The sequence below is a fragment of the Leuciscus leuciscus genome (genome assembly GCF_965113295.1).
Source record: "Leuciscus leuciscus genome assembly, chromosome: 9".
In the NCBI taxonomy this organism is placed as follows: Eukaryota; Metazoa; Chordata; class Actinopteri; order Cypriniformes; family Leuciscidae; genus Leuciscus; species Leuciscus leuciscus.
The window spans coordinates 8,202,231-8,229,696 of record NC_138733.1 but is presented as its reverse complement, the minus strand read 5'-3'; the positions used below and the strand labels follow the sequence as shown (position 1 = coordinate 8,229,696).

At 37.8% G+C, this 27,466-nt stretch overlaps 2 protein-coding genes and 3 long non-coding RNA genes across 4 annotated transcripts in view; 4 read left to right on the top strand and 1 right to left on the bottom strand.

Annotated features, from left to right (window-relative positions):
- Positions 1-27,466, top strand: part of LOC309506326 (uncharacterized protein) — a 231,390-nt gene that overhangs the window by 171,876 nt on the left and 32,048 nt on the right.
- On the top strand, positions 5,497-9,042 carry LOC309506525. Its single transcript, XR_014208835.1, has 3 exons — positions 5,497-5,727; positions 7,083-7,321; positions 7,580-9,042. It is a non-coding gene; the product is annotated as an uncharacterized lncRNA (long non-coding RNA).
- LOC309506480 overlaps positions 12,489-27,466 on the bottom strand; it is a 352,573-nt gene continuing 337,595 nt past the window's right edge. The window contains exon 3 of the long non-coding RNA XR_014208791.1: positions 12,489-12,609. This is a non-coding gene — a long non-coding RNA (uncharacterized lncRNA). The remainder of the gene's footprint in view (positions 12,610-27,466) is intronic.
- Positions 17,910-27,466, top strand: part of LOC309506335 (uncharacterized protein) — a 30,940-nt gene continuing 21,383 nt past the window's right edge. The window contains exon 1 of the mRNA XM_082180196.1: positions 17,910-18,065. Within this exon, the coding sequence (XP_082036322.1) occupies positions 17,981-18,065 (85 nt within the window). The 5' untranslated portion in view covers positions 17,910-17,980. The remainder of the gene's footprint in view (positions 18,066-27,466) is intronic.
- On the top strand, positions 20,364-26,320 carry LOC309506476. The gene is made up of 3 exons (XR_014208786.1): positions 20,364-20,498; positions 22,386-22,478; positions 26,204-26,320. It is a non-coding gene; the product is annotated as an uncharacterized lncRNA (long non-coding RNA).

Genomic DNA, 27,466 nt, shown 5'->3' with positions numbered 1-27,466 from the left:
AATGCAGAATTTACTTGCACAACAGCTGATAGCAATCATAGAGCCGAGCGTGAGCCTCTACTACGTCATCGTTTCTAAAGTCCTCCATTTTGACCCGTCCAGACTAAAACGCCCTCTGGAGATTCAAAACGTAAAACAGGTCAGCAGCGTTTCTAAACTTCTCCGTTTTGGGTCTCCGTTTTTGCCGTTTTAGTATGGACGGGAGGTGCACTGCAAACGTAGCAAAGGGTCTCAGTTTTTAAACGAAAACGCAGTAGTGTGGACGGGGCCTAAGTAATAAGAAGTGTGCAAGTACATAAACGAATTTCGGTAGAGTTGAGGGAGCATTTTCTTTAAAAACAAAATAATTCCACCTCGTCTTCAGTGGCTGCCTCAGATTTAGGGAGTAAATAGAGAGAGCTATGTGGATTAATACATCCAGCCACACAACACCTACAACGCATGGGAGACATTCTCGTCAGTGCAGCAGCTGTGAACTCGATCCGGGCGGGTCTATGTTCAAACGGCAGTGTCTGTCAACACTCGTGGGCGGGGCCTGTGCTTAGTGACGTCACTAAAACAGCATTCTGAAAACAGGTCGTTGGGAGACACTGCTGATGATTTATGGGGATTAATAAAAAAGGAGTGAGTGGATTTTTATCACTATTGGCTGGTTGTGTACACACACTGTGTAAATATTGTGACCCTTTCTGCGTTGACGTCGAGTTTGAGGTGTAAATGAAGCGAAGGAAGTGCCACTCTCAGGTGGACCCCCCTCACAAAGCAAGTTAACTGCCAACACACATTTATGTCCAAACAGCATGCAAAAGTGAATTTTGCATAATAGGGGACCTTTAAAAAGCTGTTTGTAATCATGTCTGTCGGATGTAATCAAACTATTTCTATCTCATTATCTCATTGGTTACATTGACCTAATGTATTTTTTTTAATTTTTTTGAAAATTAAACTTAACTACAGTTACATTGACCTAATGTAATTTTCCTTGAAAGTCAAACTTATGTATTACACTGACCAATGTGTTTTTCTATAGGTCTAACAGAATGTCACAATGTAATGCATTTTTTCATGAGTAAACTATACAAAAATGACTATATTGTGCTGATCTTAGAACTGCTTCCATGCATGTCTTTCACATTGTTGCATACATTAAAATACCTTAAAAATATGCCATTATATGCACACCAAAAAAGCAAAGAAATCAAATAGCAAGTCAAATAGTTTATTCACTTCATAATGCTATAAACAGTTATAACAGAAATGCAGACAAAACACATCATGTAAAAAATTTTTTACAAAATAAATAAATAAATAAACCCTGATCTACTCAAACATCTTCCGCTTTTGGACTTTTGTCCACCCAGATTCAGTTTTTGAAAGACCTCTAAAGTATGCTGCAGGTTGGATGGGTACCTCAGATACAGAGAATAAATTATGCCCATAGCAAAGTGATGGCACACAGCACAGTCTGAATTTCCTCGAGTACCACTACTCCCTGAATAACAATTGACACTTCTTTTGGTGGTTGTTGTGCACCCTCTGCATGGACCACACAGATCCCTAGGACTATCTTTTCCTTTCTTAAGGCCTCATTATACTTCTGCGTCGGACCTACGCTGGAGCCTATACGCCGTAGGCAACGTGTTGGTTTTAATTTATACTTCTGCGTTGTTGTCCGCGTTGACGCGCACCTGGGAGCATGTGAAACCCCGAGGGAGGGGGTTCTGGCAGACCAATCACAGCTTGCGTCCGCGTAGAATTGACGCGTTGTTACATTTTTGGAGAGGTGCACGTCAGGGTACGCCGAAGGGTACGCGCGCTACACACAGCCTACGACGTAGCTACGGCGGCAGTTCGACGCAGTATAAATCGGCCTTTAGCCTGCTCACAATCCTTGAAGTTGAAGAGCACAAGAAACACAAACATAGTGTGTGTGTAATGGTCAAAACAAAAACAAAAAACATGTATATATACAGTGGTGGCCAAAATTATTAGAACGGTAGGAGTTTTTAATGTTTTAAAAGAAGTCTCTTCTGCTCACCAAGGCTTCATTTATTTAATCCAAAAACAGTAATATTGTGAAGTATTTTTACAATTTAAAATAACTTTTCTTTTTGATTATATTTTAAAATGCAATTTATTTCTGTGTTGGTAAAGCTGAATTTTCAGCATCATTACTACAGTCTTCAGTGTCACATGAAAGCTTTTGTAACATTATCACTACCGTTTGGAAAGAAATTAATAATTTTATTCAGTAAGGATGCATTAAAATGATAAAAAAATGACAGTATAGACATGTATTATGTTGCAAAAGCTTTCTATTTCAGATAAATGCTGTTCTTTTGAACCTTCTATTCATCAAAGAATCCTGAAAAAAAATTGTACACAACTGCTTTCAACATTGATAATATTAATAAATAAGCAAATCGGCATAATGATTTCTGAATTACTGGAATTGTGGATTACTGTTTTTGTGGTATTTTGGATCAAAAGATAGCCTTGGTGAGCAGAGGAAACTTCTTTTAAAACTTTAGGAAAATCTTACCATTCTAATCATTTTAGCCACCACTATATATATATATATATATAAATCTTAATTACTGTTATAGGTCACGTCAATTAAAAAAAAATAAAATAAAAAAATGAGGGTCACCCTTAAAAAAGTTTTTAAAACCACTGATTTACATCCTACCACCCACTGTCCAAACAGAAATTCACATATCTTACCAAGCACTCCTTGATAAAGGCCCTATAGTCCTCCTTGAGGTATTCACACAGGCCTTTAATCACCACTTCTCTCTTCAGGTCAATGCTGTTTCATTAAAAAAAAATAAAAAAACATTTTGCCTTCTGCTCTTGAGTATATACTTGGAAAGAAAGTCACTGACAGAAAGAAAGGAAGGAGAGTGTTGAGAATTCCTATGGATCACATGACGTAGCCAGATCATGGGAGGAGCTAAGTCTCCTCAGGTGCACTTAATGATTAATAAATCACTATTGTTTGGTGTGTTGGTGTGTGCCATATGCAATGGAAGAAGACTGTCCTTTCTTTTTTTCCTAATGAGAGCCTTTGTAGAGTTGATGTGTTCCTGACAATGTAAGTTTGTGCTCTTTTGATTTGTTTCTTAATTCTTGAGATTTGTTTGGGTCTAATTCTAAAATGTTCTATGTGATTATGTTTCAGTGTTCTTACTATTTTGATGTTGAATTGTTTATTCAATTCAATTCAAATTTATTTGTATAGCGCTTTTCACAATACATATTGTTTCAAAGCAGCTTTACAGAAAGTGCATTTCAGAAAAGTACATAGAAAAATAGAGTTAGTTAATCATGTATTAATTTAGGGCATAAACATATCGCCAGCGTCGAGTCGTCTCTTCACAGGCGTCGAGTCATCTCTTCACGGGTGTTGGGGCATCTGTAGTTTCCATGGGAGGCTAGATACAAACTGGAGCTGACAATCTGTATTTACCTCGGGACTAGCGTCCCGAGATAACAACAGAAAAGCAGATGGGAAATAATTAGCATTGCTGCTGTTCATAATATTAATGCATTTGATCTGATTTAACTGTAGTATAAAAGGTAAGTATTATGTGAATGCTTGGCTAAAGAGATGCGTCTTTAGTTTTAAACTGGGACAGCGAGTCTGAGCCTCGAACAATATCAGGAAGGCCTGATAAAAAGAGTAACAGGACATCCTTTTAAATTAAAGTTGTATTGTAAGAGGTTTTGTGGGCAGTTTTTTTTACCAATAAGTAAAACCTCAGTTTTATCTGAATTTAATAGCAGAAAATTACACGTCATCCAGTATTTTATATCGGGTCCTGTGCAGAGAAACACACGGAGTAGACGAGGTCGGAGTCAAAAGGTTACTAACCACTGACTTGTGAGCATCGGCGCGTGATGTTTCAAGCGCGGATCGCCGATCTCGCAGCTCGGCCTGTCTCTCTAGTAGGTCGCGGATCTGCTTCTCCACGGACTCAAGCTCTAACTGCACAGAATGTAGCTCGAAGGTGTCCTCACCTGCACTCAAAGGTAACTTAGACACACATCCGTTATATTCGCCATTATAGCAGATGTGCTATAATGGCGAATTATAGCTTTCAGTGATACAGATGTAAATAAGACGATCGATAGCCGCGACCACACGTGCAATGCTAGCGGGCTAAGGCTAGTAACGGAAGTTCGGAAGGTTGGATATAAGTAGCGATATCAAAGCGATCCGATTGTTTTTTAAAGAGAATAGTATTCCAGATATGTTCACACGCTATAAAAATTAATGTTTGTTTGTAAAAGTGTAAAGAAGAAAATCAAGGTTTCTGAATTAATTCGACGGAGCTCCAAACACAACAACGCCTTTAGAATTGGATTATGTGATTTATTAGTTGAAGTTGGTGTTATGGTGTTAATTATATTTAAGATTCTGTTTGTTGTTTATTTGTTTATAGAAACCATACAACTCTATATCGGATTCCCATTCCACTCTATGGCTGATCTGTTACAATAAATGAGTATGGACTAAGTACTGGACCCCTGTGTTTTAATGTACTCAACCTCCTTGTAGCACATTTCCTGAACCAAACATTCTCAATTTTTTACAGAGAGCAAAGAATGAAAAAAGTAATTCAGGGATGAAAAGAGGGGGAAAGGGACAAGACCAGAAGATGTAGGGCCCTATTGATTTCCATGATGTGGAAAATGTGGATGGAATTGTGGAATCCAGGTATAAAAACGTAATTTAGGAATGAAAGGAGTTTGACAGGTTTGAAAAGTATGATACAGTTAAATCTGATATTTTATCAAATATTTAAAGGGTTAGTTCACCCAAAAATGAAAATTCTGTCAGTAATTATCACAAAGATACCATAAGCGAGCACAAGTTGCCACAGCCGCGAGGACTGTGAATATGCAGGCAGCCAGTCGTAAAGGGGTGATTGATTGGTCGCGGCACTGTGTGCAAAAAAATACTTCGGTCTAATGTCTGATGTCGGGTTACACAAAGCAAATCATCGACACAATTATTTAGTTTACTTATTTAATGACCAACAATTTAGTCGTAATAATTATTTTCGCATAAGGCTTATTAACGTTAGTCTATAGCCTGAAAGGTCTGAGTTACAACAGTCATTGTTGTTGTTTTTTTCACAATAACATTTGAGTTCATGATTTTAAGGTTGTTGTTTTTTTTTGTGGTAGACTAAAGACTAATGACAGACTGTTGATCTTTGAATAAAAATATGTTTGGTTCAGGTTTGAAATTCATGATCTTTTATGGCTATGTGGTCTAATACATAGAAATCTAATATTCTAATCATAGAATATCATAGAACAATCCATAGATGTGATTTACTGAATGCGGCCCCTTTAAGAAATGACACCGTGAACACGCGCACTGAGCATGCGCAGAAGAGAGAAGTTTTGTTCTCTCTCTCTCTCTCTCTCTCTCTCTCTCTCTCTCTCTCTCTCTCTCTCTCTCTCTCTCTCTCTCTTGTATTTTCCTTTGACGCTGTTATGAATGCAGCAGTCTAACACGTCGTAATTCCATGGAAGTGTTTATATTTATACATTATATTAACGTTATTGTTAATGCAATAAAAGAAAAAAGCGCGAGAGACGATACGAGCGCTGAAACTTTAACCAGTTGACGCTGAAAGTGACGCTGTTAACGGTCGTGAATGAAGGACAAATGTGGAATATTTTCTTCGGATGTCATATATTTCCAGTCTGCAGGTTATAGATGTTATATTTATAATTATATTATAAATATATTATTTAATTTATATAAATTATATAAATTATATTTATAATGTAAGAATTGATGTTTGTGTTGCCTAAATGTACGTTGTACGTATTGTAACGGCCTACAGATAATTAATATAGTCATTATTCTAATCAGCACTATTCAGTCTGTAGGCTACATATTGTGTATGGTTTCTGTTATCTTTGTTAGATTCTTGTTTAATTCATAGATTAATTTGTAAGGCCCGGCTCGATCGGCCCAATGGAGGCAACCAATCGGGGGAAGGTCTCTGTAATTTGATTCAATGAAATACATTCTCTCATGTATGAAAAGGTTTTAATGATAACTGTGCATCATTAAATGTGAGCGAATGCTTTACTATTCTTTTTAGCTCTTTACTGAAAATAATGTCAAAGCCAGTAAGAATAAAATCAGATGTTTACAATTTATTATTATGTCAGATAAATGTATCATGTCAATTTCATAATCAGTTCGAAGATAGTAAATACAATAAAATCAAATGCTCAGAGACAAAGAGTAAAAGTTATAGGTTAAACCCGGCATTAGAAAACACATGACGCAGAGAGTCTTGGTCACTCTCAGCAATCACATGCTAATTTGCTAGATAGACAGAAACCTCTTTCACATTTATTTTAAAAATTTGTAGTACAACACATCCTTATAAAATCTGGAGTAATTAAAAAATTAACAACTTTCCCATAGAGCCGTTTTAAATGCTAGTAATATATAACCATATCAAAATGCTCTATATTTAGGCTATATAAAATCAAGCACACATGGTAATTTAAATTAAGAAGTGTAAAGATTACAGTATTTCAGTTTAAACTCAGTCACCTTGAATTTGGCAGATCTGGTGTCCCTCACAACAATTCACCAAATAAGAAAGTTTAAGTTCAACTGTTAATGGCAATATATGATCAATTAAATAAAATAGTGAGCAATATATGATTAATTAATTATTCTGAAAATACCTTTAAATTATCATCATATTGTATAGTAGTTTGTTATCCACATTTTGATGGTCAAATGTTAGATTATTTCCTTTTGTGCATCATTCTCAGTCCCTTAATACATGGTTGATTTCTGTCGTCTTATGTTATATTTCTGATTAGTTTGGATATTAATTGAATAATAGAGCCTGTGCCACGTTTCATCCTTATTATATCCTGGGTAACTTAAAAATGATCAACCTACAGTTGTTTTATATGCTACTAAAATGTAACCATCAAAATGCTCTATATTTGAACTACCTTAAAGACACCATATGTGTTTACTGTTAAAGTAATCCAATATAAATTCAGTAACTTATCTTTGATTTTTCTAGATCTGGTCCTGTGGGCGTCAGTATCACACAGTGATCACAGTTCACACCTGCAGTGAAGCCCCTCACACAACAATTCACCAATAAATACTGGGAATATTCCCATCATCCTACAAGAGAAGGACAAACTCCAGGAGTATCAGCTGAAATCTGTGTGACTGTTAAAGATGGAGTTTATTAAAGAGGAGATTGAAGACATGAGGGATCCAGAATAAAACATGAAGATACTGAGGAACAAATAGGTTGGTGTCCATTCTTGATTCTTCATTGTTGACTGCTTTCGTAGCTCTGAAATATGGATGACAAATGATAGAGAAATGCATCTAAATGACCATAACCCAGTTTTAATCGCATTAACAAGTGAATGACAGAACCGACCTTTACACATTAAAGATACTTTATACAGGACAGGTGTCTTGTTTTCTGCTTGCTAAGTGTTTTTAATTCTCACATTTAACCTCATTGAACTGATTATAACTGATTTAATATGTTTATTTTAGACAAGATGGAAGTGACGGAGCAAAGAAAGAAACTAAATGACGTGAAGAAACCCTGTGACTTACAAACTCAAGGAACAAAAGCCAAAAAGCTGCACTCCTGCTCTCAGTGTGGAAAGAGTTTCCAGATTAAAGGAAACCTTAATAAGCACATGAGAGTTCACACTGGAGAGAAACCGTATACATGCACTCAGTGTGGAAAGAGTTTCCAAAATAACGGAGACCTTAAAAAACACGCAAGAATTCACACTGGAGAGAAACCGTATACATGCTCTCAGTGTGGAAAGAGTTTTTCTCGAGCATCAACTCTCAGAAATCATCGGCGCATTCACTCTGCAGAAAAACAATTCAACTGTGATCAGTGTGGTAAAGGTTTTCATTTGTCATCAAATCTAAAACAACACCTGATAGTTCATTCAGATGAGAGGCCTTATGTGTGTTCTCTCTGTGGAAAGAGTTTTTCACGACAGGGCAATTTTAAACAGCACCAGAAAACACATGAAGTGAAAGATAATGTGTGTTGTGACTGTGGGAAGAGCTTTACTAGAGCTGACCATCTGAAACTGCACCAAAGAATTCATTCTGGAGAAAAACCTTACAAGTGCTCATATTGTGACAAAAGTTTCACTCATTCTGGAAACCTGAAATCACATGAGCGAGTTCACACTGGAGGGAAGCCATACTACTGTACTCAGTGTGAGAAGAGTTTCAAAGATGCAAAAAGTTTAAAAGATCATCTGCATGTTCACTCTGGGGAAAAGCCATTTAACTGTGAACAGTGATCAGTGTGGAACAAAGTTCCTATTGGCAAAACATCTGAAATGTCACATGATAGTTCATTCAGATGAGAGGCCTTATGTGTGTTCTCTCTGTGGAAAGAGTTTTTCAAGACAGGGCAGTTTTAAACAGCACCAGAAAACACATGATGAAGTGAAAGATAATGTGTCTTGTGACTGTGGGAAGAGCTTTACTAGAGCTGACCATCTGAAACAGCACCAAAGAATTCATACTGGAGAAAAACCTTACAAGTGCTCATATTGTGACAAGAGTTTCACTCAGTCTGGAAACCTGAAATCACATGAGCGACTTCATACTGGAGAAAAGACGTAATACTGTACTCAGTCAGTGTGAGAAGAGTTTCAAACGTTTATCAAGCCTTCTAGCTCACGTGAAATTTTTTTTTTTAAAGTGATCAACATTTGTTTTCAAGTCAAATACATTAAAGTAAACTGAGATAAAATATGGAGTTTTCATAAAAGCACTATATCATCTAGATTAATTTAGTTTGGTGAAAAGCTTGGTTTACTAGTAAGACTTAATGGGTTGGTTCAGCCAAAAATTCTGTCATTAATCGCCCTCATGTCGTTCCAAACATGTAAGACTTTCGTTCATATTCAAAACATAATAAATAATTTTTCTTTTTTATTAAATCTGAGAGCCTAATTTCAGTCTGTTCATCATATAAAGTGACCGTGTCTTTTCAGAAAATGTTTGACTGAACTGCTGGTGTTACATGGATGATCTGTCTCTCATGTTTCATTAGCTGTCCCAATGTGAAGCCTGCATCCTCCGAAGGCCGCATTTGAAGGCCGATTGCGTCACAGCGGCGCGATGAAGGCTACCCTGATTAAAAAGCGATGCCAAATGCACAGTTAAAAGCCACAAGTTTTTCTTTCTTATAAACTTAAACTTAACTCCTTCGTCACTATTGCGTGGCTTCATTTGTCAGGTGGTTTGAGGCAAAACGTGTGCTAATATTAGTTTAAAAATTGTTTCAGGGAGCAAGGAGCAGACAGCTCCTTAGATATTTTTTAGCTATGTATCTAAATTAACCAGTTTCAAAGGTGCTGCATCTAAGACAGCTTGGTTAGCCAGTGCTGAGTGTGCATTTGCCAAATGGGGTCCAAATTGGGTGTAAATTATTTGGGCCATATTTGCTATGCCATGTGTGGGCCACTTTAGGTTCACATTCAGATTCGCCAGTGATTACAGTCCCACATCCTTGCCAAAACTGGCCCAGATTGCAGCAAGATCCCCGAGTCCGTTCCAGTGAGAGAAGATCCCCGAATCTGTTCTAGTGAGAGAAGATCCCCGAATCTGTTCTAGTGAGAGAAGTTCCCGAGTCCATTCCAGTGAGAGAAGATCCCCGAGTCCATTTCCCGAATATTCATTATTGGTAAGTATTAGTTTGAGTTTTTGTAGTAAAGAATTCACCTCACTGTAAGAAAATGTGTATATCATAATTTTGAGTGAAATATGCAACAGCGATGAAAGTTATGTGAGGTGAATTGTTCTAAGTGTCCCTTCGATCGCTTACTCAGCAACGTGCAAATTCTGTATTAGAACAGTCTAACGATTCAGAATTTTCTTTTTTTTCAGTTTAAATGATTAAAACTAGATGGGATGTAACATACATCCCATTTTAAGATTACTGTTATCATGTAAACTACCTATTTACAGCATGCTGTATGCATGTGCGTGGGTCAGAGGGGAACACAGTCACATCGCAGCTGAGCTGCCCATCGTAAATCAAAGCAAGTGACAGACAGGGGTTACATTAGCCTGGCAAGCCAGACCTACATCGAGATGTTAGGTCTGGAAACTCACCATAGACACGCTCACTCCGAGGGGCGGGATAAATGACTGTCTTTCAAATTCCCTCTGCATGCAATAGGACAGCGCTTCATCCAACCAGAGCGTTTTCCCAACAGCGGAGCTACTTGATAGATTCAACTTTTACCATATTATCTGGCCGGCAAAACAACGAACACATCTTCCTTTTTTTAAGAATGACTTAAGTGCCGTTCTTTGCTCTTTTCTCAAAGAAAAACTTAACTCCAAGTCCTCCAGAGTCGCAGCCAAAGCCGATTCGAAAGGCTGCTTCTCCAGCATCAGCCGTCATTCTTTGTTTTCAAGTGGCAGGTAACCGTCGCAACTCTGTCGTCATATGTTAAGCCCGCCCCGCCTACTCTATACGCGACGTGATTGGCCTGACCCAATTTAGGTTTTTGCAGCTCGAAAGTCTATGGAGAGTTGCTAGACTACCCTGGCTGCAAAGTACATTTTGCTGCCGCTAGGGTGCGTCTAGATTTCTAGGCTAGGGTTACATCAGAACACCTCAAAAATGTGACAGAATGGATGATAGTCATCTGTTTTTGCAGTAAACACGCTATTTGATAAATGTATAAAATTTTAACCACTCTAAGTTCGTCAGGCTTACGAAGGTCAAACAAATGAGTTTTGGAAACATTGTGGAAAAAACAGTGTCTTTATATCCACATTAATTTGTTGACCGGTCTTGCTCTCCAACTTTATATTTTCTCAATGTGATACATGAGATATTTAAACACTAAAACCAATTTGCCCAGGACCCTGTGTTCAAGTCTATGTTATGCCGTTCCCTAAATGCATGCAAAGTAATGCACAAAAACATACTGGTGCTTGTTTGTGCCTAGTGTAGTTCTTTTTACTGTATAGTACCCTTGTTAATTTCAGTCAAACTTCACTGATGAAGGTAATCTTTCATGATAACCCAGATCTAAATATTGTATTTTTCTTTTTTTAAAGTTGGTCATCAACATTCACAACCACAGTTAAGTAGTTAATCTCTTAAAAATGTTTAAATGTTTAAAATCCGGGCGGGTCTATGTTGAAACGGCAGTGTCTGTCAACACTCGTGGGCGGGGCCTGTGCTTAGTGACGTCACTAAAACAGCATTCTGAAAACAGGTCGTTGGGAGACACTGCTGATGATTTATGGGGATTAATAAAAAAGGAGTGAGTGGATTTTTATCACTATTGGCTGGTTGTGTACACACACTGTGTAAATATTGTGACCCTTTCTGCGTTGACGTCGAGTTTGAGGTGTAAATGAAGCGAAGGAAGTGCCACTCTCAGGTGGACCCCCCTCACAAAGCAAGTTAACTGCCAACACACATTTATGTCCAAACAGCATGCAAAAGTGAATTTTGCATAATAGGGGACCTTTAAAAAGCTGTTTGTAATCATGTCTGTCGGATGTAATCAAACTATTTCTATCTCATTATCTCATTGGTTACATTGACCTAATGTATTTTTTTTTATTTTTTTGAAAATTAAACTTAACTACAGTTACATTGACCTAATGTAATTTTCCTTGAAAGTCAAACTTATGTATTACACTGACCAATGTGTTTTTCTATAGGTCTAACAGAATGTCACAATGTAATGCATTTTTTCATGAGTAAACTATACAAAAATGACTATATTGTGCTGATCTTAGAACTGCTTCCATGCATGTCTTTCACATTGTTGCATACATTAAAATACCTTAAAAATATGCCATTATATGCACACCAAAAAAGCAAAGAAATCAAATAGCAAGTCAAATAGTTTATTCACTTCATAATGCTATAAACAGTTATAACAGAAATGCAGACAAAACACATCATGTAAAAAAATTTTTACAAAATAAATAAATAAATAAACCCTGATCTACTCAAACATCTTCCGCTTTTGGACTTTTGTCCACCCAGATTCAGTTTTTGAAAGACCTCTAAAGTATGCTGCAGGTTGGATGGGTACCTCAGATACAGAGAATAAATTATGCCCATAGCAAAGTGATGGCACACAGCACAGTCTGAATTTCCTCGAGTACCACTACTCCCTGAATAACAATTGACACTTCTTTTGGTGGTTGTTGTGCACCCTCTGCATGGACCACACAGATCCCTAGGACTATCTTTTCCTTTCTTAAGGCCTCATTATACTTCTGCGTCGGACCTACGCTGGAGCCTATACGCCGTAGGCAACGTGTTGGTTTTAATTTATACTTCTGCGTTGTTGTCCGCGTTGACGCGCACCTGGGAGCATGTGAAACCCCGAGGGAGGGGGTTCTGGCAGACCAATCACAGCTTGCGTCCGCGTAGAATTGACGCGTTGTTACATTTTTGGAGAGGTGCACGTCAGGGTACGCCGAAGGGTACGCGCGCTACACACAGCCTACGACGTAGCTACGGCGGCAGTTCGACGCAGTATAAATCGGCCTTTAGCCTGCTCACAATCCTTGAAGTTGAAGAGCACAAGAAACACAAACATAGTGTGTGTGTAATGGTCAAAACAAAAACAAAAAACATGTATATATACAGTGGTGGCCAAAATTATTAGAACGGTAGGAGTTTTTAATGTTTTAAAAGAAGTCTCTTCTGCTCACCAAGGCTTCATTTATTTAATCCAAAAACAGTAATATTGTGAAGTATTTTTACAATTTAAAATAACTTTTCTTTTTGATTATATTTTAAAATGCAATTTATTTCTGTGTTGGTAAAGCTGAATTTTCAGCATCATTACTACAGTCTTCAGTGTCACATGAAAGCTTTTGTAACATTATCACTACCGTTTGGAAAGAAATTAATAATTTTATTCAGTAAGGATGCATTAAAATGATAAAAAAATGACAGTATAGACATGTATTATGTTGCAAAAGCTTTCTATTTCAGATAAATGCTGTTCTTTTGAACCTTCTATTCATCAAAGAATCCTGAAAAAAAATTGTACACAACTGCTTTCAACATTGATAATATTAATAAATAAGCAAATCGGCATAATGATTTCTGAATTACTGGAATTGTGGATTACTGTTTTTGTGGTATTTTGGATCAAAAGATAGCCTTGGTGAGCAGAGGAAACTTCTTTTAAAACTTTAGGAAAATCTTACCATTCTAATCATTTTAGCCACCACTATATATATATATATATATAAATCTTAATTACTGTTATAGGTCACGTCAATTAAAAAAAAATAAAATAAAAAAATGAGGGTCACCCTTAAAAAAGTTTTTAAAACCACTGATTTACATCCTACCACCCACTGTCCAAACAGAAATTCACATATCTTACCAAGCACTCCTTGATAAAGGCCCTATAGTCCTCCTTGAGGTATTCACACAGGCCTTTAATCACCACTTCTCTCTTCAGGTCAATGCTGTTTCATTAAAAAAAAATAAAAAAACATTTTGCCTTCTGCTCTTGAGTATATACTTGGAAAGAAAGTCACTGACAGAAAGAAAGGAAGGAGAGTGTTGAGAATTCCTATGGATCACATGACGTAGCCAGATCATGGGAGGAGCTAAGTCTCCTCAGGTGCACTTAATGATTAATAAATCACTATTGTTTGGTGTGTTGGTGTGTGCCATATGCAATGGAAGAAGACTGTCCTTTCTTTTTTTCCTAATGAGAGCCTTTGTAGAGTTGATGTGTTCCTGACAATGTAAGTTTGTGCTCTTTTGATTTGTTTCTTAATTCTTGAGATTTGTTTGGGTCTAATTCTAAAATGTTCTATGTGATTATGTTTCAGTGTTCTTACTATTTTGATGTTGAATTGTTTATTCAATTCAATTCAAATTTATTTGTATAGCGCTTTTCACAATACATATTGTTTCAAAGCAGCTTTACAGAAAGTGCATTTCAGAAAAGTACATAGAAAAATAGAGTTAGTTAATCATGTATTAATTTAGGGCATAAACATATCGCCAGCGTCGAGTCGTCTCTTCACAGGCGTCGAGTCATCTCTTCACGGGTGTTGGGGCATCTGTAGTTTCCATGGGAGGCTAGATACAAACTGGAGCTGACAATCTGTATTTACCTCGGGACTAGCGTCCCGAGATAACAACAGAAAAGCAGATGGGAAATAATTAGCATTGCTGCTGTTCATAATATTAATGCATTTGATCTGATTTAACTGTAGTATAAAAGGTAAGTATTATGTGAATGCTTGGCTAAAGAGATGCGTCTTTAGTTTTAAACTGGGACAGCGAGTCTGAGCCTCGAACAATATCAGGAAGGCCTGATAAAAAGAGTAACAGGACATCCTTTTAAATTAAAGTTGTATTGTAAGAGGTTTTGTGGGCAGTTTTTTTTACCAATAAGTAAAACCTCAGTTTTATCTGAATTTAATAGCAGAAAATTACACGTCATCCAGTATTTTATATCGGGTCCTGTGCAGAGAAACACACGGAGTAGACGAGGTCGGAGTCAAAAGGTTACTAACCACTGACTTGTGAGCATCGGCGCGTGATGTTTCAAGCGCGGATCGCCGATCTCGCAGCTCGGCCTGTCTCTCTAGTAGGTCGCGGATCTGCTTCTCCACGGACTCAAGCTCTAACTGCACAGAATGTAGCTCGAAGGTGTCCTCACCTGCACTCAAAGGTAACTTAGACACACATCCGTTATATTCGCCATTATAGCAGATGTGCTATAATGGCGAATTATAGCTTTCAGTGATACAGATGTAAATAAGACGATCGATAGCCGCGACCACACGTGCAATGCTAGCGGGCTAAGGCTAGTAACGGAAGTTCGGAAGGTTGGATATAAGTAGCGATATCAAAGCGATCCGATTGTTTTTTAAAGAGAATAGTATTCCAGATATGTTCACACGCTATAAAAATTAATGTTTGTTTGTAAAAGTGTAAAGAAGAAAATCAAGGTTTCTGAATTAATTCGACGGAGCTCCAAACACAACAACGCCTTTAGAATTGGATTATGTGATTTATTAGTTGAAGTTGGTGTTATGGTGTTAATTATATTTAAGATTCTGTTTGTTGTTTATTTGTTTATAGAAACCATACAACTCTATATCGGATTCCCATTCCACTCTATGGCTGATCTGTTACAATAAATGAGTATGGACTAAGTACTGGACCCCTGTGTTTTAATGTACTCAACCTCCTTGTAGCACATTTCCTGAACCAAACATTCTCAATTTTTTACAGAGAGCAAAGAATGAAAAAAGTAATTCAGGGATGAAAAGAGGGGGAAAGGGACAAGACCAGAAGATGTAGGGCCCTATTGATTTCCATGATGTGGAAAATGTGGATGGAATTGTGGAATCCAGGTATAAAAACGTAATTTAGGAATGAAAGGAGTTTGACAGGTTTGAAAAGTATGATACAGTTAAATCTGATATTTTATCAAATATTTAAAGGGTTAGTTCACCCAAAAATGAAAATTCTGTCAGTAATTATCACAAAGATACCATAAGCGAGCACAAGTTGCCACAGCCGCGAGGACTGTGAATATGCAGGCAGCCAGTCGTAAAGGGGTGATTGATTGGTCGCGGCACTGTGTGCAAAAAAATACTTCGGTCTAATGTCTGATGTCGGGTTACACAAAGCAAATCATCGACACAATTATTTAGTTTACTTATTTAATGACCAACAATTTAGTCGTAATAATTATTTTCGCATAAGGCTTATTAACGTTAGTCTATAGCCTGAAAGGTCTGAGTTACAACAGTCATTGTTGTTGTTTTTTTCACAATAACATTTGAGTTCATGATTTTAAGGTTGTTGTTTTTTTTTGTGGTAGACTAAAGACTAATGACAGACTGTTGATCTTTGAATAAAAATATGTTTGGTTCAGGTTTGAAATTCATGATCTTTTATGGCTATGTGGTCTAATACATAGAAATCTAATATTCTAATCATAGAATATCATAGAACAATCCATAGATGTGATTTACTGAATGCGGCCCCTTTAAGAAATGACACCGTGAACACGCGCACTGAGCATGCGCAGAAGAGAGAAGTTTTGTTCTCTCTCTCTCTCTCTCTCTCTCTCTCTCTCTCTCTCTCTCTCTCTCTCTCTCTCTCTCTCTCTCTCTTTGTATTTTCCTTTGACGCTGTTATGAATGCAGCAGTCTAACACGTCGTAATTCCATGGAAGTGTTTATATTTATACATTATATTAACGTTATTGTTAATGCAATAAAAGAAAAAAGCGCGAGAGACGATACGAGCGCTGAAACTTTAACCAGTTGACGCTGAAAGTGACGCTGTTAACGGTCGTGAATGAAGGACAAATGTGGAATATTTTCTTCGGATGTCATATATTTCCAGTCTGCAGGTTATAGATGTTATATTTATAATTATATTATAAATATATTATTTAATTTATATAAATTATATAAATTATATTTATAATGTAAGAATTGATGTTTGTGTTGCCTAAATGTACGTTGTACGTATTGTAACGGCCTACAGATAATTAATATAGTCATTATTCTAATCAGCACTATTCAGTCTGTAGGCTACATATTGTGTATGGTTTCTGTTATCTTTGTTAGATTCTTGTTTAATTCATAGATTAATTTGTAAGGCCCGGCTCGATCGGCCCAATGGAGGCAACCAATCAGCGGGGGAAGGTCTCTGTAATTTGATTCAATGAAATACATTCTCTCATGTATGAAAAGGTTTTAATGATAACTGTGCATCATTAAATGTGAGCGAATGCTTTACTATTCTTTTTAGCTCTTTACTGAAAATAATGTCAAAGCCAGTAAGAATAAAATCAGATGTTTACAATTTATTATTATGTCAGATAAATGTATCATGTCAATTTCATAATCAGTTCGAAGATAGTAAATACAATAAAATCAAATGCTCAGAGACAAAGAGTAAAAGTTATAGGTTAAACCCGGCATTAGAAAACACATGACGCAGAGAGTCTTGGTCACTCTCAGCAATCACATGCTAATTTGCTAGATAGACAGAAACCTCTTTCACATTTATTTTAAAAATTTGTAGTACAACACATCCTTATAAAATCTGGAGTAATTAAAAAATTAACAACTTTCCCATAGAGCCGTTTTAAATGCTAGTAATATATAACCATATCAAAATGCTCTATATTTAGGCTATATAAAATCAAGCACACATGGTAATTTAAATTAAGAAGTGTAAAGATTACAGTATTTCAGTTTAAACTCAGTCACCTTGAATTTGGCAGATCTGGTGTCCCTCACAACAATTCACCAAATAAGAAAGTTTAAGTTCAACTGTTAATGGCAATATATGATCAATTAAATAAAATAGTGAGCAATATATGATTAATTAATTATTCTGAAAATACCTTTAAATTATCATCATATTGTATAGTAGTTTGTTATCCACATTTTGATGGTCAAATGTTAGATTATTTCCTTTTGTGCATCATTCTCAGTCCCTTAATACATGGTTGATTTCTGTCGTCTTATGTTATATTTCTGATTAGTTTGGATATTAATTGAATAATAGAGCCTGTGCCACGTTTCATCCTTATTATATCCTGGGTAACTTAAAAATGATCAACCTACAGTTGTTTTATATGCTACTAAAATGTAACCATCAAAATGCTCTATATTTGAACTACCTTAAAGACACCATATGTGTTTACTGTTAAAGTAATCCAATATAAATTCAGTAACTTATCTTTGATTTTTCTAGATCTGGTCCTGTGGGCGTCAGGATCACACAGTGATCACAGTTCACACCTGCAGTGAAGCCCCTCACACAACAATTCACCAATAAATACTGGGAATATTCCCATCATCCTACAAGAGAAGGACAAACTCCAGGAGTATCAGCTGAAATCTGTGTGACTGTTAAAGATGGAGTTTATTAAAGAGGAGATTGAAGACATGAGGGATCCAGAACCATCCAGAATAAAACATGAAGATACTGAGGAACAAATAGGTTTGTGTCCATTCTTGATTCTTCATTGTTGACTGCTTTAGTTGCTCTGAAATATGGATGACAAATGATAGAGAAATGCATCTAAATGACCATAACCCAGTTTTAATCGCATTAACAAGTGAATGACAGAACCGACCTTTACACATTAAAGATACTTTATACAGGACAGGTGTCTTGTTTTCTGCTTGCTAAGTGTTTTTAATTCTCACATTTAACCTCATTGAACTGATTATAACTGATTTAATATGTTTATTTTAGACAAGATGGAAGTGACGGAGCAAAGAAAGAAACTAAATGACGTGAAGAAACCCTGTGACTTACAAACTCAAGGAACAAAAGCCAAAAAGCTGCACTCCTGCTCTCAGTGTGGAAAGAGTTTCCAGATTAAAGGAAACCTTAATAAGCACATGAGAGTTCACACTGGAGAGAAACCGTATACATGCACTCAGTGTGGAAAGAGTTTCCAAAATAACGGAGACCTTAAAAAACACGCAAGAATTCACACTGGAGAGAAACCGTATACATGCTCTCAGTGTGGAAAGAGTTTTTCTCGAGCATCAACTCTCAGAAATCATCGGCGCATTCACTCTGCAGAAAAACAATTCAACTGTGATCAGTGTGGTAAAGGTTTTCATTTGTCATCAAATCTAAAACAACACCTGATAGTTCATTCAGATGAGAGGCCTTATGTGTGTTCTCTCTGTGGAAAGAGTTTTTCACGACAGGGCAATTTTAAACAGCACCAGAAAACACATGAAGTGAAAGATAATGTGTGTTGTGACTGTGGGAAGAGCTTTACTAGAGCTGACCATCTGAAACTGCACCAAAGAATTCATTCTGGAGAAAAACCTTACAAGTGCTCATATTGTGACAAAAGTTTCACTCATTCTGGAAACCTGAAATCACATGAGCGAGTTCACACTGGAGGGAAGCCATACTACTGTACTCAGTGTGAGAAGAGTTTCAAAGATGCAAAAAGTTTAAAAGATCATCTGCATGTTCACTCTGGGGAAAAGCCATTTAACTGTGAACAGTGATCAGTGTGGAACAAAGTTCCTATTGGCAAAACATCTGAAATGTCACATGATAGTTCATTCAGATGAGAGGCCTTATGTGTGTTCTCTCTGTGGAAAGAGTTTTTCAAGACAGGGCAGTTTTAAACAGCACCAGAAAACACATGATGAAGTGAAAGATAATGTGTCTTGTGACTGTGGGAAGAGCTTTACTAGAGCTGACCATCTGAAACAGCACCAAAGAATTCATACTGGAGAAAAACCTTACAAGTGCTCATATTGTGACAAGAGTTTCACTCAGTCTGGAAACCTGAAATCACATGAGCGACTTCATACTGGAGAAAAGACGTAATACTGTACTCAGTCAGTGTGAGAAGAGTTTCAAACGTTTATCAAGCCTTCTAGCTCACGTGAAAAAATTTTTTTTAAAGTGATCAACATTTGTTTTCAAGTCAAATACATTAAAGTAAACTGAGATAAAATATGGAGTTTTCATAAAAGCACTATATCATCTAGATTAATTTAGTTTGGTGAAAAGCTTGGTTTACTAGTAAGACTTAATGGGTTGGTTCAGCCAAAAATTCTGTCATTAATCGCCCTCATGTCGTTCCAAACATGTAAGACTTTCGTTCATATTCAAAACATAATAAATAATTTTTCTTTTTTATTAAATCTGAGAGCCTAATTTCAGTCTGTTCATCATATAAAGTGACCGTGTCTTTTCAGAAAATGTTTGACTGAACTGCTGGTGTTACATGGATGATCTGTCTCTCATGTTTCATTAGCTGTGTCCCAATGTGAAGCCTGCATCCTCCGAAGGCCGCATTTGAAGGCCGATTGCGTCACAGCGGCGCGATGAAGGCTACCCTGATTAAAAAGCGATGCCAAATGCACAGTTAAAAGCCACAAGTTTTTCTTTCTTATAAACTTAAACTTAACTCCTTCGTCACTATTGCGTGGCTTCATTTGTCAGGTGGTTTGAGGCAAAACGTGTGCTAATATTAGTTTAAAAATTGTTTCAGGGAGCAAGGAGCAGACAGCTCCTTAGATATTTTTTAGCTATGTATCTAAATTAACCAGTTTCAAAGGTGCTGCATCTAAGACAGCTTGGTTAGCCAGTGCTGAGTGTGCATTTGCCAAATGGGGTCCAAATTGGGTGTAAATTATTTGGGCCATATTTGCTATGCCATGTGTGGGCCACTTTAGGTTCACATTCAGATTCGCCAGTGATTACAGTCCCACATCCTTGCCAAAACTGGCCCAGATTGCAGCAAGATCCCCGAGTCCGTTCCAGTGAGAGAAGATCCCCGAATCTGTTCTAGTGAGAGAAGATCCCCGAATCTGTTCTAGTGAGAGAAGTTCCCGAGTCCATTCCAGTGAGAGAAGATCCCCGAGTCCATTTCCCGAATATTCATTATTGGTAAGTATTAGTTTGAGTTTTTGTAGTAAAGAATTCACCTCACTGTAAGAAAATGTGTATATCATAATTTTGAGTGAAATATGCAACAGCGATGAAAGTTATGTGAGGTGAATTGTTCTAAGTGTCCCTTCGATCGCTTACTCAGCAACGTGCAAATTCTGTATTAGAACAGTCTAACGATTCAGAATTTTCTTTTTTTTCAGTTTAAATGATTAAAACTAGATGGGATGTAACATACATCCCATTTTAAGATTACTGTTATCATGTAAACTACCTATTTACAGCATGCTGTATGCATGTGCGTGGGTCAGAGGGGAACACAGTCACATCGCAGCTGAGCTGCCCATCGTAAATCAAAGCAAGTGACAGACAGGGGTTACATTAGCCTGGCAAGCCAGACCTACATCGAGATGTTAGGTCTGGAAACTCACCATAGACACGCTCACTCCGAGGGGCGGGATAAATGACTGTCTTTCAAATTCCCTCTGCATGCAATAGGACAGCGCTTCATCCAACCAGAGCGTTTTCCCAACAGCGGAGCTACTTGATAGATTCAACTTTTACCATATTATCTGGCCGGCAAAACAACGAACACATCTTCCTTTTTTTAAGAATGACTTAAGTGCCGTTCTTTGCTCTTTTCTCAAAGAAAAACTTAACTCCAAGTCCTCCAGAGTCGCAGCCAAAGCCGATTCGAAAGGCTCCTTCTCCAGCATCAGCCGTCATTCTTTGTTTTCAAGTGGCAGGTAACCGTCGCAACTCTGTCGTCATATGTTAAGCCCGCCCCGCCTACTCTATACGCGACGTGATTGGCCTGACCCAATTTAGGTTTTTGCAGCTCGAAAGTCTATGGAGAGTTGCTAGACTACCCTGGCTGCAAAGTACATTTTGCTGCCGCTAGGGTGCGTCTAGATTTCTAGGCTAGGGTTACATCAGAACACCTCAAAAATGTGACAGAATGGATGATAGTCATCTGTTTTTGCAGTAAACACGCTATTTGATAAATGTATAAAATTTTAACCACTCTAAGTTCGTCAGGCTTACGAAGGTCAAACAAATGAGTTTTGGAAACATTGTGGAAAAAACAGTGTCTTTATATCCACATTAATTTGTTGACCGGTCTTGCTCTCCAACTTTATATTTTCTCAATGTGATACATGAGATATTTAAACACTAAAACCAATTTGCCCAGGACCCTGTGTTCAAGTCTATGTTATGCCGTTCCCTAAATGCATGCAAAGTAATGCACAAAAACATACTGGTGCTTGTTTGTGCCTAGTGTAGTTCTTTTTACTGTATAGTACCCTTGTTAATTTCAGTCAAACTTCACTGATGAAGGTAATCTTTCATGATAACCCAGATCTAAATATTGTATTTTTCTTTTTTTAAAGTTGGTCATCAACATTCACAACCACAGTTAAGTAGTTAATCTCTTAAAAATGTTTAAAAGTATTCAAAATTCAAAATTTTCAATCATTTGACAACATAAAATATATTAAAACACGAGACGTAAAAAGCAAAAAAAAATATTTTTTTGTGCATATGATACACACTTTGACGGCGTATAATATGCACGTACCCCACACCACTAAACCTAACCAAGGGGTTTACAGTGCGTACATATGCACGTAAAAAGTCATTTTTGCGTATCAATTGCACGATAAAACACAACGCATGCTATAGATATGCATTTTCATGCGACTGGGTTGAATATTTATGGTACAGACAATTGTACCAAGTAAACATTTTAATTTTTTTTTAAATCAATTTAATTACTTGAGATAATTGTAAAGTGTGTCATATTAAGTGAACGAGTTGGGTAAAATAGAACCATATTTTCATATGAGTACTGGTTCCCACTCCTAATCAACATCTTCTCTTTCACAGTTTGATGAACATGACCGAGTGAGGAGAAGTGAGAACCTTTTTACGATTGTGAATGTGGCTGTGCAAAGAATGTCCATCGAAACTACCTAGCAGGTATTTGTTGCTGCAGCATTTTAGGCAGACTCATGTGTGTTTTAAGGGCAGTTTTAGCTATCCATGTCAATACACATATTGCCCATGCATGTTTAGTACAAGGAGTAAGCTTCTTAATCACATGTACAAAAGACATGCTAAACAGGAAACTCCAAAGCCAGAAGAATTAGATAGATAGATAGATAGATAGATAGATAGATAGATGCCTTTATTCATCCCCACGGGAAATTCAGATGTCCAGCAGCATATAGTGTGTGTTGGCTAACTAACAAGCATTCTCACTACAATACACTCATAAAAACACAGATGATAACAATTAGTCACAGAACAAGCTACTATCATTAGTAGTAAATAAGGCACTTCAAACAGATCCATTATGCAGTCTTATGGCGGCCGGAACAAATGACCTCCTAAACCTCTCAGTCCTGCAGCTCATGGAGAGGAATCGGTCACTGCGACTGCTTTGCTGGGCAACCACAGTGTCATACAGTGGGTGGCTCCTATTTCTGAGGATGGATTTCATCATGCTCCTCATTCTTTTCTCCACCAAATCTCCTACGGAGTCCACCCTCCTCCCCAACACTGACACACACTTCCTGACCAGTTTGTCAAGTCGGTTCCCCTCCCTGGCTGTCATACAGCTGCCCCAGCACACCACTGCAAAGAACACAGCACTGGCCACAACCGACTGATAAAAAAGATACAGCATCTCATTACAGACTTGGGAAGGATTTTAGCTTCCTGAGAAAAAAGAGTCTGCTCTGACCTTTCCTGTATGCTGCATTTACATGTACTGACCAGTCCAGTTTATGGTTCAGGTGGACTCCCAGATATTTGTACGTCTGGACCACCTCAATGCCCTCCCCCTCAATTACCACAGGTAAATGATGTGACTTACGCCTCCCATAGTCCACTATCATCTCCTTGGTTTTTGATGTATTAAGAATGAGACCATTGCACCTGCTCCAGGTCGCAAACTCTGAGATGACCCTCCTGTACTCCTCCTCGTCTCTTCCCCTCACACAAGCCGCCACCACTGTATCATCAGAATATTTTTGTATGTGGCATGATGATGTTCTGTACGAAAAGTCTGGTGTGTATAGGGAGAAGAGGAAAGGGGATTATTAAAGGAGAACTCCGGTCAATTTTAACACTGAGCTCATTTTTTTGTAAATTTGAGGTGCTGTCAATACAGAGAACAACGACAAAAATCGGTGTTGCCTACACCGTGTTATCCTCTTTTTAAAATTTGTCTTTTTAAAAATGAAGTTAATTCGGCCAGCTCTCATACCTGTATTTACACCCTGTTTTCGGTTGAAGTCCAAAGTAGTCGATTGTCGAGTTCACGCGCATATGTTTAGTTACCTATGATCACGCGCGTGAACTCGACAAGCGACTACTTTGGACTTCAACCGAAAACAGGGTGTAAATACAGGTATGAGCGCTGGCCGAATTAACTTCATTTTTCTTCATATCTTTCACATCTACTGCAGTCAGATTCACCTGTGTTAACTCTAAAGGAATCACTCACATTGGCTGGGCACTTGTAATGACACATCAAGGATGTTAAGAGGGTAAAAGCAGGTTTAAAATATGCCCCATTGAAGTCAACAGAGTGCAAATTTTAAAAAGAGGATAACACGGTGTAGGCAACACCGATTTTTGTTGTTGTTCTCTGTATTGACAGCACTCCAAATTTACAAAAAAATTAGCTCAATGTTAAAATTGACCCGAGTTCTCCTTTAACAACATTCCAGTGTCATGTGTGCTCATGCAAGGAGCTTGCAACAGAAAGAGATTATTTTCAACACATAAATGGACATATCAGGCATAATGAAACAGTTCAGTGTATGTTTGTAGGATGTGCATTTGAAAATAATATTTACAGCACATTTAACACCCATCAATACCGGAAACACAATCCACATTCATTAAAAGACTTCAAACCCATTGTCGTCAGTTCAAGTGGTCAGTTGCATCAGTCAGACAATTCTGTAGATGGGCCAGCAGAGTCTGTGGATACAGATTATGAATTTGAAACTCTAAGTGGTGATGATACTGGAGTAGACCTGCCAAAGTCTATTGAAGAAAAGGTTGCTCGCATTTTTATTGAAGTTGGAAAATATTGTTCACGTTCCAAAGTCAGCTGCTGATGAGGTCCTTTATGAACTTCACTATATATTATGTACAGCATCTATACCCGTCACAAAAGCAGTTGTATCTGATCCATTCCAAGGTCACAATATTCAATTAGATGCACATCTAATCCACTGGGCAGAGCTATTTCTAAGGTGGGCCCTCTTGCTACTGCATTTAAATGTCAACAGCACTACACCTCTCATTTTGGTGTTTTAGAGCCAATTGAGTACATTCTAGAATTACAGAAGAACTGGACGTTTCAATATACACTCACCTAAAGGATTATTAGGAACACCATACTAATACTGTGTTTGACCCCCTTTCGCCTTCAGAACTGCCTTAATTCTACGTGGCATTGATTCAACAAGGTGCTGAAAGCATTCTTTAGAAATGTTGGCCCATATTGATAGGATAGCATCTTGCAGTTGATGGAGATTTGTGGGATGCACATCCAGGGCACGAAGTTCCCGTTCCACCACATCCCAAAGATGCTCTATTGGGTTGAGATCTGGTGACTGTGGGGGCCATTTTAGTACAGTGAACTCATTGTCATGTTCAAGAAACCAATTTGAAATGATTCGAGCTTTGTGACATGGTGCATTATCCTGCTGGAAGTAGCCATCAGAGGATGGGTACATGGTGGTCATAAAGGGATGGACATGGTCAGAAACAATGCTCAGGTAGGCCGTGGCATTTAAACAATGCCTAATTGGCACTAAGGGGCCTAAAGTGTGCCAAGAAAACATCCCCCACACCATTACACCAGCAGCCTGCACAGTGGTAACAAGGCATGATGGATCCATGTTCTCATTCTCTTTACGCCAAATTCTGACTCTACCATCTGAATGTCTCAACAGAAATCGAGACTCATCAGACCAGGCAACATTTTTCCAGTCTTCAACTGTCCAATCTTGATGAGCTCGTGCAAATTGTAGCCTCTTTTTCCTATTTGTAGTGGAGATGAGTGGTACCCGGTGGGGTCTTCTGCTGTTGTAGCCCATCCGCCTCAAGGTTGTGCGTGTTGTGGCTTCACAAATGCTTCGCTGCATACCTCGGTTGTAACGAGTGGTTATTTCAGTCAAAGTTGCTCTTCTATCAGCTTGAATCAGTCGGCCCATTCTCATCTGACCCCTAGCATCAACAAGGCATTTTCGCCCACAGGACTGCCGTGTACTGGATGTTTTTCCCTTTTCACACCATTCTTTGTAAACCCTAGAAATGGTTGTGTGTGAAAATCCCAGTAACTGAGCAGATTGTGAAATACTCGGCCCGTCTGACACCAACAACCATGCCACGCTCAAAATTGCTTAAATCACCTTTCTTTCCCATTCTGACATTCAGTTTGGAGTTCAGGAGATTGTCTTGACCAGGACCCTAAATGCATTGAAGCAACTGCCATGTGATTGGTTGATTAGATAATTGCATTAATGAGAAACTGAACAGGTGTTCCTAATAATCCTTTAGGTGAGTGTATGCAGAGTGAAGCAAGTAAACATGTTATGTAGTGTTTTATTTTAGTCATTATTAGGTTATTTTCGTACTAAGAAGAATAAACAAAACACATTTCTGTGTTGTTTTTTTTGAAGGTGAACGCAGAGTTCATGCGGATCACTACTAAGCCACTGCAATCAACGTTCCTATCACAGCTGGACCACTTTTCAGATAAACTGATGCAGATCTTCAAGAGCAAAGGAGGAGTGAAGATCGCCATGTCAATCACAGACTCTGTTAGTAGAAATGCATGCAACGTATTCTGTTTTGTCTAGTAAGTTATTGTTCAGCTTTCTGCATTTGGCTAATTTCAGTCTTGATTTTCCCTCTGCTGTAGTGTGACAACATAAACATCAGGAGAGAGTGCATCCTGAAAGGCCTGATCATCTACCTCACTGATGATCCAGACTCTTTCTTCAAGGAGTATGTGGTAATGACATGTTGGCGCCAGCAACGCAGATTTGTGACTTGGAAGGCCACGACGTGCCTAAATTCAGGGTCCGACTGTCAGCTGCATAATCAATGGAGAAATGCTTCAGTCTATCAGTCATTGTGTGGAAATGTACTATGTTTATCTATTTCTTAGCCAATCAGAATCATTTAACCTGAAGCAAGGATGTAGCTTAGACCTTTGTGAAGGGTATAATTGCTGTGATTTTTGTAACTGTAACAGAGCGGTCTATGAACTCCTTCTGCCCGATGAAACTACAAGATATCTTCATTAAAACTTTTCTTCATTTTACTGCACTCTTGACTCCTGGTCTTCATTCATCATATCTGGTTCTGGGTCTTTAACTGTATTATCCCCTTACAGTAATATAGGAGTTTCATAAAGCTTTTTACAGTGGATGCCATTTAAAACACGGTAACGTCGGTAAGTCTATCCTTCACAGCCTCGTTTTCATATCTGTCATGGCGCTGCTCTGAATATGGTCTAGTTCCCTGTTTTCACCTCATTAATTATGGTGAGGTCATTAGTGTCAACAGATTGAGGCAACCACCAATATACTATCATGTAGAAAAACTGATCCTAGACCAGCAGTTATGAGCAGCTTTTCTCTCTAAAAGCAATCAAAAGCTTCAGCTGGCAGTGGTTTAAGTGAGAAGTCTTGTCCAGCCTTACACACACACACCTCCTATGATTATTTACCTTTGTGTTTTGTTCATATTCTGTTAACTGGCTATTTTATTTATGAATGGATTTAGTTGTTTTCATGAAACTGTTGGCTGACAATAAAACACATTTAAAACTGAGGTCCAACCTAATTCACCAAGATCACCGCTCACTTTAAAGTTTCTGGCCTTGCCACTGCTGTATATCTTATTCATGTCAAAAGAAGATCCTATAATTAGGCTGC